The sequence below is a fragment of the Saccostrea cucullata genome, unplaced genomic scaffold (assembly GCF_032062105.1).
Source record: "Saccostrea cucullata isolate Sc308-1 unplaced genomic scaffold, CSIRO_AGI_Scuc_v1 ctg305, whole genome shotgun sequence".
NCBI classification, from domain to species: domain Eukaryota; kingdom Metazoa; phylum Mollusca; class Bivalvia; order Ostreida; family Ostreidae; genus Saccostrea; species Saccostrea cuccullata.
Window position 1 is genome coordinate 372,261 of NW_026938238.1, and position 12,086 is coordinate 384,346.

General features: G+C 34.1%; 1 protein-coding gene across 1 annotated transcript; it reads right to left on the reverse strand.

The window, feature by feature from the left end:
- Window positions 1–315: 315 nt before the first annotated feature.
- On the reverse strand, window positions 316–11,174 carry LOC134249721 (uncharacterized). Its single transcript, XM_062732068.1, has 10 exons — window positions 11,136–11,174; window positions 10,469–10,778; window positions 10,317–10,364; window positions 9,940–10,151; window positions 9,391–9,480; window positions 8,949–9,294; window positions 7,654–7,836; window positions 6,574–6,696; window positions 3,432–3,579; window positions 316–625 (listed from the first exon to the last, which is right to left on the reverse strand). The coding sequence occupies exons 1-10, from the start codon at window positions 11,136–11,138 to the stop codon at window positions 334–336; spliced, it is 1,755 nt and encodes a 584-aa protein (XP_062588052.1). The 5' UTR covers window positions 11,139–11,174; the 3' UTR covers window positions 316–333.
- Window positions 11,175–12,086: the final 912 nt, after the last annotated feature.

The window sequence follows — 12,086 nt, forward strand, 5'->3', positions numbered from 1 at the left end:
AACGAGAATCGAACCCGAGCCTCCCGATCACGATCTGCGAACGCTCTACCACTACGTTACCGTGACCGGTCGTGAAGGGAAGTGAAGAGAAGGGGAATCGCGATTTGTTTTGCGTATTTTCCTTTTATTTATATTCACTAGAGAACTTACAACTTCTGTGGGGTTTTTTTCATTTTAAATTTGTCATTGATGAAAAAAAATTACTTTTATTTAAAGGAAATAATTACACAATTTCATTTTTGAAAAAAAATATAAACTTTCAAAAACTTCAGAATACAATTAATTCAAACTTTAATTATTACTTAGGTCTCTGTCATACAATGCCTTAGATTTTCAACCGAATACACTAACACTTGAGATTGATGTATCTTTTGTGTAGAAGCAGTAATGGACTTTGTGGTATTGATTGCAGTCTTCATCATACGGTTGACACGCGTTGTAATAATAACCACTAGCACATGAACAGCTGCTGTATCTTGAGCTCCCTGCGTAGGGATACTTAATCCACTCGTCAGTAGAGCGCATGCCCAGCACTTTTTGGCATTTCTTTGTCCTGTGCTCAGGATAAAGGTAGAATGGTTCTTGATGAGGTAGAATTATTGGCTGGTCAACATTTCCGTCATTTCTGAAACAACAATACATAACTAGGGCTAATTGTAACGGGAACCGTTACAGATGTTCCCCAAACGCTCCCCAACTCCCTTTTGGTGCCTTCTTCCCTGTAAGCTTCATTAAATACGACAAACGCGATACATTTAAGACTTTAACAAAGTTTTACCAGAAGTATTCAATTTCAGCATTGCACGCATGCGCATTTGAATGCATGTGCGTAATGACCATATCATCTTGTCTACACTATTGATATATTTTAATATACTAAATATTACAGCATTTAATCCAAAAATATGTTTAATCTAGTGTATTTGGAATTTTACTAATTTGACGTGCACGCACGTGCATGCATGTGCATGATGACCATTTCCTGTTGTAGGAGTCTACAATATCTATCTATGTTCTGAATCCCATCCTGTTTGGTTGAAAACCAAGGGAGTTATAGCCATTTAAAGTTTCAGCCAATCAGATTGCAGCGCACGTGCATGCGCGTGATTTGATGAAAATTATTATATATCATATTGTAGGATATCCTAAAGCATGCCTATGTTTTAAATTTCAAAGCATTTCGTCAAAAGACAAAAAAGATATTGAGATTTTTGTTTCAGCCAATCAGAGCGAAGCGCACGTTCATGCACGTGCAAGCATGTTCATGATGACCTTACCTTCTTCTAGGAGTCCATTATGTTTGTCTATGTTCTAAATACCATGATGTTTGGTTGAAAAACAAGAGAGTTATAGCCATTTAAAGTTTCAGCCAATCAGATTGCAGCGCACGTGCATGCGCGTGATTTGATGAAAATTCTTATATACTATGTTGTAGGATATCCTAAAGCATGCCTATGTATTAAATTTCAAAGCATTTCGTCAAAAAACAGAGAAGATATTGAGATTTTTGTTTCAGCCAATCAGAGCAAAGCGCACGTGCATGCGCGTGAGTTCGTGCTTATTTGACAGTGTCACATTATCTACACTATTAATATATCTTTATATAATGAGTTTCAAATCATTTCATAAAAAAATGTAAAAGTTATAGCTATATTAAGTATATCGGTCATTTCACTCATATCACGCGCACGCACGTGCATGCGTATGCGCGCAAAATGACCTTCGTTCCGCACACCTACACTACACACCTATTAACCCTAAAAAGGTTTTAGCTCAGTTGTGTGAACAGTTTCTGAGAACACTTCCGGACAAAAAAGTACCGGAGAACAAATAAGAAAAAAAGAATTATTAACTAGAGCAAAGCTCGTTGCAAAGCAACGAGTAGGTCTTCCGTCCTGCTTGACCGGAAGCAGCTTTCATTTTTAACAGAAATGAGAAATAACGCCCAAAAATGCTTTGAATCCTCTAAAACTATGTTAATTAATGCAAAAATAAGCCATTTTTGCTACTTCCGGTTTTACCGGAAATGATGACGACGGACGGAAAATTAATTATTATGCTCCCAGAGACATATGTTATTTAAAAACTTGTCAAGAACGGCAAAAATACTCATTTTCCGACTACTTCCGGTTTGGCCGGAAATGACGAAACCGGACGTATTTTGACGATTTCAATAGATTCAGCTTGACATTTTGAACAATTTTGCTTCTTTGACGTATTACAAATTCTCAATACGTTTTGAGATATATAGAAAATAATTTCGGCCCCTCTAGGCCCTTTATTTTAGGGGCCAGCCCTTTTTTCGACATATCATTAGAAAGATCTTGAAATTCTACACTTCTTTTATTCTATATGTTATAACAAAATATTTCCAGGTAAAAAGATATTGTAGAAAAGTTGTTAAAAATTGTTCAATTCGCGATAGGAATATTTTCGGGCCATAGCGAGCGCCGACGTGCGGCACTTCCGATAAAAATGAAATACGTTATACATATCTATAGACTTTGGTCTATCATACCTGAAAGTTTCATCTTTCTATCTTGAGCCATTATTGAGAAAACTGCCGGACAAAATGACCCTCTAAAACTCACTAAATCGCCGAAAACTCCGAACCGGAAGTGACGTCATCAAATTAAGAAAAAACGCCTTAAGTTCATATAATTTGTCATCAATGCTGAAAGTTTCATGAAAATCCATCGACGCATTTACGAGAAATCGCCTGCACAAAATCGGTAAGAATAATAATAATAAGAAAAGTTGAAAAGAAACAACAGAATAATAAGAAGGTCTTCCGTTGAAACGGAAGACCTTAATAATAATAATAAGAAACCGAGTAAAAACAATATGTTCCCAAACTCCGTTTGGGGAACATAATTATGCATAAATAATAAAAGTTAGTACCATTCTTCATCACTTTTTATGACCATAAGAAATGTGTGGCTAATGTAAAGTCTATTCCAATTCAAGTTTTACAAAATGACATAAAGTCTATGTCTGCCAGTTGATTCGGCACACAAAGGCAATGTATAACTTAAGGTAGGTTTTGACAAATATGTTAATGATACAAAGATATTAATGGTCCTATTTAAATCTAACATCTTGCAAATTCAATGGGCAATACAATTAACTTGTTAGCAAATACAGTATATCGTTAAGTCAAATACGAATATTGACTGATGTTTCTCATACAATATTGTTTAGTCATGCTTGTCAAGCTGAATTATCTTTGGAGTTTCCAATCATGACAAGGGAACATGGCGGATGTGACGTAGGGATGTTTTCTTCTCCATGGGACCTGATCCCATCTGAGGTTAAAATATGCCCCTGTTTGTATTCTTTCAAATTCGTATTGTTCCAATGTACTTTTACCTTTATTACTGTTCGTCATCTTCAAACAATTTTTTCATAAATCATATCAAACTCTGTACTACCTGCAACAGTAATACATTTTATAGAACTGTCCCGCTGTTGCTTCCAGTTTCGGTATATTTCCTGAAAACTTCAGTGACTGGTCGTAGATAGTAGACAGGTACTGTTCTCTGGGATACAGACTATAAGTAATGGTTCCGCTATAAAATCCTGACAATCCAAAAGAATTATATGTTTATGATCGTACATAATACACACGTAGTTTTAACCCAAGTCTTCTATATAACACAAAATAAATAAATAAAGCCTTTATAATATAGTATTATTTGGGGGCTTCGAACATCAAAATTACCGTCATGTGGCTTTTTTGTTTGTCATGTTTTGCAAAAATGGGAGACAATTGATTTATGGAACATCTGAGATCTAACAGTCCTATTATGTTTATTTGATTTATCTTGACTTAATGTGATTGAATAATCAAACACTATGATTTTTTTTCTTTTATTGCTAGGAGGGAACTGACATATCTGATATAAACTTGTAATCATTTTGAAACAATTCAATTTCTGTATCACTTTAATTATTTCGTTTAAATTTCCCTTAAATTTGATTTAGATATTTTCTTCCTAGAAATCTAAAAACAAAAAAAAAGATCATGTTAAGATTTGAAAATGATACAGCTAAACAATTTTTTTCATCACAGTATAATTAAGTTCACACTTAACTGAATTATATCAAGAAATGAGTGTCAGTTGCTTATAGGTAGCCAATATAAATAGTTTAAAAAAGGTCCAAGGGCAGCAACTTGATTTACACTTATCTGCTGTTCTTTATTGAAGACACAAAATCCCTCCTGTTAATGTCTATGAAAAATTTGACTGCTTATCGTTGCTAGCCCAAAGGGTGGTTTTGGTATCTAAAACTTCAGGGTCAGGGTACATGTGTTTACATCAGAATGTTTTTAAGAAAATAATATTTGCAAAAGACCAATGACAAGGTAAGTAAATTTTCAAGTTCCATTTTTATTAAAAATTAAAGCAGCTGTCAATAATAACAGAAAGTCTAAATTTAAATTTATCATGGATAATGATTGTAAATAAAGTTGAAAAGTTGTTTTATGCTGTTGATTTTGGTAAAATTTTGGGAATCTTATTTTTCCAAAAGTTCCTTTGAACTTTAAAGTATCCACATCAGGGCACAGGGACTTGCTCCTGGCGTGTAAGAAATATCTAATAAAAAAAACAACGATAGGCCTATACTATAAAACTACACAAGGGAGCGAAAAACGAAAACGAAAGTAACCTCGGCGTTTTACATTCGAATACGCAATTAGGTCATTCGGCAATCCTCGCCGGGATTCGAATGTGCTTTCGTTTTCTGTCCATACCAACTGTCCTAACGATTATTTTTAGTCTGAAATGTGTATTGCAGAGGCTCCAAGGGGGAAATTTAAGCATAAGGTTTTAGAAGAATCATTATTTAACAGATCCCCGGTGGTGAGTCAGTAAAATACGGCAAAATATAACGAAAACAGAGACTGAAGCGAGGAAGGGGTCCAAAATGGCGTCCTCCCTTGTGTAGTTTTATAGTATAGGCCTATCGGTTTTTTTTTTATTAGATATTTTTTACACGCCAGGAGCAAGTCCCTGTGATCAGGGGCATGTTTTACAAAAGAACTTACGAATAAGACCAAAATTTGTTCTGATTATAATTTGCTTATATGCATGAAATTGAATATGGTTTTAACTTTTTTTAAAAAGAGGAATGTAGAACGATATTTTCATGATAGCAATTTTAAACTCAATAATTGATTTCACATAATTTTAAATCAATATTACTTGTTGTTGGTCTTCGTCGTAAGTTCTTTTGTAAAACGGGCCCCTGATTTAGATCTTCTCTCGAATACACTGTTGCAAAGTACTCCTGAAGTTTTTTGGTGAGGTTTAAAGAAAGAAACTTAGTAGAACATTAACATAAACCCGCTATGTATCTTTATTTGTAAGGATTTTTATAAGTTTTGGAAGAAAATATACGGAATTAACGAACGGTTATCAAGCTCGAAAGTCCATAAAACAATACAAAATAGGAACAGAGCAAACACAGCCTCCAAAACATAAGAGGTGGAATCAGGTGGCAGGAAGGAATGAGCGTCCCCTGCCGACCCGTCACACCCGCAGTGTGCTCTTTGGGATCGGGAAATAACGAATAAATCCGTTGTCAATTCAGTGTGAAAATAATGAAAAAGGTTAGTGAGCATTTTACCCAATGATAAATTGTATTTGCTGACGGGGTTATTGCATCGACTTTAGAACTAACGTAAAGATGACTATAAACGAGACTGCTGATCGATATTCTTGTTTCATCATGTTTGTCAAAAATTTACATCTTTTTTGGAAATTGTACATTCCTAGTAGAGCATGCTATCGTATCAACTGAGAGATTTAAACCCTGCATGCATATTATTGCTATATTAATGGATAAGTAAGGAAAATTGATGATTGAAAAGTGAAAGTCATCACGTTTATCATAAAGCTTGATTATAAGATTACCATTAACGTCTTTTTCAAGTAAAATATCCAAATATGAAAGAGATGTGTCAGACTCTGTGGTATCTTTTTTCTCGAGTTCACCGGGTTATATGGTAATTCAAATTCACTTTGGTTGATGAGAATATTAAAAATATTAAAAACTGATATATGATTTTAAAGAATTAGGAACCTTACAAACAACACAATTCAATTTCAAAATTGCTTCTTAAAAATAATTTAGAAACATTTTATGCACACAATAGTACAGAGCATTTGTTTGCAAAATATTAAGATCAAATCAAGTGTTAGGTCTACTCTTAGTCGTATGTTCTTTTGTAAACAGAACTCTCGATTGTGACAACCCTAACAAAAGTTTACCAAAGTAAACTATAGTTTGCTATTGCTGCTTGCAACGGAGTTGGAGGGGATAAAGTAACGTGTTTTTGAGTGTGTTAGTTGGTGATTTGCGGAACAGAAGTGACGTAGATTGCAATGGGATCGGGTTTTCTTTTCATTTAAAGATATCCTCTTTCAGAGGGAGTGCATCACTTTGCGGTGCCTTTGTTTGAATTTGGACTGTTGAGTCTTGAATTGTTTCATGATTCTGGAGTATGGACATTCCTTACAAAGTAAGAGTATGACACTTTGACAGAATGGTATAAATTTACAACCCTACCTGGTGGACAATTGTTTGAGACTTGAGCGATGCAGTAAGAACCCTGTGGCCACGGATTGGAGGAGTCGCTGGAGGAATTTAGGCCGCAGTACAACATATTGAGGAATGTTGCATTATGTTGTCCTGTACAAAAGAAAGGTGGAATTTATCTTACACAAAGCTTTGTTTTTTGCATCGTTTATACGAATAATAAAGGAAATACTTCATCTAAAGCGTTCTGTTAGGTACAATTTAACTTGTGTAACTTAAATAAATCTATGAGGATATTGATTTCGTGAATCTCTCATGAGTTACAAGTACATGTACAATGTAAGAAACTATGGAAACGTTACATAACTTTTTTATATATAATTTTTAATTTTTACGGAAAGTACCGTTCGTTATCTCCATGTTTTTCATTTGTTTAAAAGCAGAGTCCCAGTAATTTAAACTTCCACATTGACAGTTGAATATTGAGGTATAATCTATTCAACCGTTGAACGAGAATTATTGAAAAGAATCATTTTATTGACTCACACTTCAGAATAATGAACCAGCATTTTTTTAAAAAATGTTACTTTGAAATTAATCTATGTTAAGGTCAAGATCTAGTAAATGAAAGGTGCCTACAGATTTATCAAACTTGAGAAATAAATTCCTTTATTGATGCTTTACAACTTTAGCTTGGTCAAATATGGTGTTTCGGGGCATAATCTTTAGGTAAACAAGATGAAAAACTGTATTTTAAACTGTCATTTTCAATGAAAAATTAAGAAAACCAGTCATGAATATAGGAGTTTTTTTCGTATTCGGCAAAGGAATTGTATCCAGATTGCCTACAGTCTCCCAGAAAACGGTAATTAGTATGTTCATGGCCTCTTCTTTAAATCAATATCAAATTTAATATAGGTATCCGGTTTACTTTTCATATGATTTGAAATTGAATGACATGAGAATACCCTATTTTCTATATAATTCTGCTAAAGCCGTAAAGTACGGGAAAAAGAAAGTTGTTATTGATTATGACGTCATAATGGATCTAGCAAGAAAAAATAGTCTCAAGTTATTTACTAGATCTTGACCTTAAGAACTATGTTTTACCTTTCAAATGAAGTTCATACTGATAATGAAAGGTATTGTTTGGAAATAAATCGATGCGAGTCGAAAGTTGGTGGGTGAGATTTCCAACTCTCCATGGACCATTATCTTTAGGACAGCCATTTACAGGTTCCGGAAGTGCAAATGGTGGAGATGGCCAGGAAACCAGATATTCCGGACTAGAATCTAAGAAATGGAATCAAAATTATTATAGATACTTCAACTAAAAATGGCTTCTGTAAAATAACGTTTCCGGTTTATTTTTTAGCCTACTTTTAATATAGTCAATGACATTTGGTACTCTGACTTATAGAATCACCTTATAAATTGTCATCTATTTCTTTTTTCAGTCAGTCAGATCGAGTTTATCTACTAGTTCAGAAAGAACTAAGTTTTTGTTCTACACACAAATGCCAAAATGGTAAATTCAATTCGTCTATTATCCAAAAAATGCTTTTTGCAATCATTTTAGTTTGGTACTTTTCTTGAATTTAAAGTGCTTTATTTTTATTTTAAAGAAAACACAGATGCATGATTCAAAATTCCATCATTTACCGAGTTCCTAGTCAATAATCCAAAAAGAATAAAGCAGAATAAAATGTAAAGGATGGGATCCAAGTTGACATCATTTTTAGACGGGGTCACGTGACCCCGTCTATTAGTTTACTGTCAGAGCCCTCAAAAAGGAAGCCGTGGTGATAACACATGAAGTAAATCTACGCTATATCAAAGAGTGCAGAAATAGTTTTGATCAAAATATAAACATTCTGTATGAAACTGAAGGAAATGATATAAACTTTTTTCTAAATCAAATTATTGAAGCATTCTGTAAATGTAACCTCAAAATATTAATTTTAAACTCAAAATATTAATTGTAAAACACACTAGTAAACAAAGTACTCTTCTGCGTAGTATTACGACTGCGTACGCATCATCCATTGTTTACTTCCGGAAATATATTAATTCGGACCAAGTGAAATTCGGACAGTTCAAAAAGGTTTCTAGACTTAGTAATTATTGAAATTCCTACCTCAAATTAAATGAAAAACGCGAATAAATATTATTCACAGTTTTGTTTTTAGTATGTTTATTAAGAATTATCAAAACTCGTTAAAAAAATCAGATTTGTAAAATCTAGCTTGAAAATATGTTGACCCCGTCTTTCAGTACTGTCTCAGTACTTTGATTAAAACTATCATGGTTCGTTTACCAAGAAATGTCATTCACGATGATAGATTTGTTTATATTTGCAAGTTATTTACTTTATGAAACGAATGAGTCAATGATAATTAAATAACCTTTTGCAGACGGTGCATTAAGAAATTCTGCATACAGACTTAGAGCTTTCTGAATATTTCGTTGTTTCACAGGTAGGAAACTGTCGAAACCCGATGTACAAAGTTGTTTATGTACTATATCCTTTGGTAACTGCCAATAATCTATATCCAACAGTTTGTCTATGCTTATAACCTTGTATTTGATTGGTTCGCTGACTTGCTCACTGCCCTTTGACATAGACGAAATGGTGATCATCTTGGAGGCAAATGAATCAAGGGAGGTTGAATTATCAAGGAATGTTTTTGACAAGGAGGTTGAAGACGTGTGTTTTCTTGAAGAACCTGTCGGTACCAGTAAGTCTGGGTTCTAAATGCGTATAAAAGACAATTATTACATGTAACTAGCATTTATGGTATATTGACGCTAGTTAATAACTTGTTGTATTGTATTAGTGAAACGTACAGTTTTAATTAGAGACTCTATGATGTCTTTTACTGCTATCCTCTTTCTTGTTCTGTTCTCCCAACCAATCTCCACTTCCATGACAACATGCTGAAAAGAAACAAAAAGCTGAGTTTTCCAGAGACTAAGTCCTTCTTGATATAGTGTTTTCCATTTAGGTGACAGTTGATCCTCATGGCCACCATATTGTAGGTAAACATACCCAGATCCCTTATTATTCAACCAAGTTTAATTTCTTTTACTGGTTACTTTCTCACAGAGGTTAAGATAAAACTATTTTTCTCATTGATATGCTTTTGTTAAATCCTCTATTAACTCATAATTTTAAGATGTAAATATTTTCCCTCATATATTTCTTGCATGTTTGTTTAAAATTGGTTGCACAAAGAGGAAAATTCACTATTTTGCCCTACAAGATGCCGGCTAAGTGAGCAAATATGTCATAGGAAAACGGTCTATAGTCTGTGTTTGCTCTGCTCACAGTTTGTATTGTTACATTGACATGCTGAGAATGTTTTGTCTTCGTACAATTTATAATAAAACAATTACTGTTCCCCAATCCTCCAGGAAGTTCATGTAGGTCTGTTGGTCATAAGTTCTGGGAAGTGAACAAACAGTTGCTGCAAACTCGTCTCCGATGTCGAACCTACGGCTGTGTGCTAAGCTGGACATGAACCTGGATCTACCTTTGTTACAGAGTCTGACTTCATCAATATAGAAATAACTCTCCTGTTGAGTATCCGAAGTGATTGTTCGAAAGCCTACAATGAAATGAAATCTTTATAAATATCTTTGTCTACTTTTAGTCTATTGTTTGTATATCGGATGGATCAATTAGTTTCCTTAATCTTGAACAATTCAGTTGTGTCTAGTTTGGAAGATGATGCGGTTTTTGATTGTCATTACTATTTTGCAACAATATCTACCTTCGCTTAAAGAGAATGCATGGTTGGTGATATTTCTTGTAGTATTTCCTGCAATAAAAGTATCTCGTTTATACATAAGCAAGGGAGTTCAAGATCGTCCCCGTCTTATAGATAAATTTTAATTCTTCGAAGATAAATCAAGCTGCTGTTACCGATATCTATAAGATCATGCAGGAGTCTAGTTTGGTAGGACTTGGTGCTGTAAAACACCTCTTTATAGTGTGTGGGAAAACACAGTGGATACTCATGGTAGGAGAGTTCGCGGGGAGAATCAGGCGGGTCTAACTTCAGAATCTGACGCGTCATCAAGAGCCCCGGATCTTTTCCTGCGTTAATATGGCTATCACCATCTGGATTTCCTTTCAGAAAATTGTATCCCATCCCCACAAACAGAGCAGCCGGGGGAATCAAACCGGATATATTGTGAATGAGTGTAAGACAAAGGCATGCTATCACAATAAACTGAAAGAAAATTCATTAATTGTTCCAAATCTTACAAAAACTTGACAAAGAATAGCGAATATATAAAGACAGCAACAGAATGAAGATAAAGAAATGCCCTTAATAATTATTTGTTGTCTTTCTGGTAGACAAAATTGATTCGGGGAATAGAATGACCCCTTAGTTATGAAAAAAACGTCACATTTTCCATAGGACTTTAAAGCTAGTTTTTATCCCTTTTGAATCGTACTCTCCGATTTCCAATTTATTATTTTGTCTGCCTAGAGAGTTTTGCTTATTATAATTACATTTTGAATGAAATAGTTATTTATTATGTGTGTACAATATATATAAAAACGAAACATATAAAGGCCTTACCATTTCTGAGATATTCGTGCCGCTCTACGCACCTTATATATAGATAAAGAAAGCATGAAAGTTCAAGTTTTAGGATTCTTATTTCCGAAAAACAGCAAAGATCTTTGAATTCGAAAGTTACAGTTTTAGGATTCTTAATTCCAGGAAACAGCAAAGATCTTTAAATTCGAAAAAAAATGTTTAAATTTCTTTAATTTTTACCGGTTTTCATTCGTTTTTTTTTAAATATAAAACTAAACCACTTATTCTTCTTTATTATAATATGCAATCTTATTTTTACAGCTTACGCACGTTGGCAATTGAAAAACACGTTTGTCTACTAATTTTTTTGGATATCTTTTATTGATCTTTATCAACGGAATAAGAAACATTAGATTCCAAGTTCCAATGTCTTCTCCAATCTGTTCATTTTACTGTTCACTAAATTTTCGCGACACCTTATTTTTGCGAGATTGTCATTGACTCTTTATAAGCGAGACATAATTTTCACGAATAGTTGTTATTCCTCTGTTTAATCGTAAGGAATACTTTTATACGCGAGAAATAAATTTTCCCGAACGCATTGCCTCGCGTAATTACACGAAAATAAAGTTCTCACGAATAAAAAGTGATTTACAGTATTGATGTTCAGGTATATATTCTGATACAAATGACAGATACTCATTTAAAGCCCAGTAAAACCCAATTCACATTTTCAAAAGAGAACAATAGACGACGGTTTTTGAGGCAAAAATTGGATTCTTCGGACGACAGTCGGCAATTCATTGGTCGATGTCTTGCCTAATTTTGACCTCTTTTTTCGTTGGCCGACCAATTTTGTGCCTGTGGAGCCATGTTATAATGGGTTTTTTGCGTCGGTGGCGGATTCCTCCAATTGAAAATGTCGTTCAAAATTCTGTCCACCAAGCTTCGATCGTTGTTCGACCATTCCCAGACAGTTTGTTACGTCGG

Coding starts and splice junctions, on each gene's coding strand:
- LOC134249721 (XM_062732068.1), bottom strand. Junction 10,152..10,316: donor TGCATTCTCTTTAAGCGAAG/GTAGATATTGTT, acceptor ATTTCATTGTAG/GCTTTCGAACAATCACTTCG. Junction 9,295..9,390: donor TAGAGTCTCTAATTAAAACT/GTACGTTTCACT, acceptor ATACGCATTTAG/AACCCAGACTTACTGGTACC.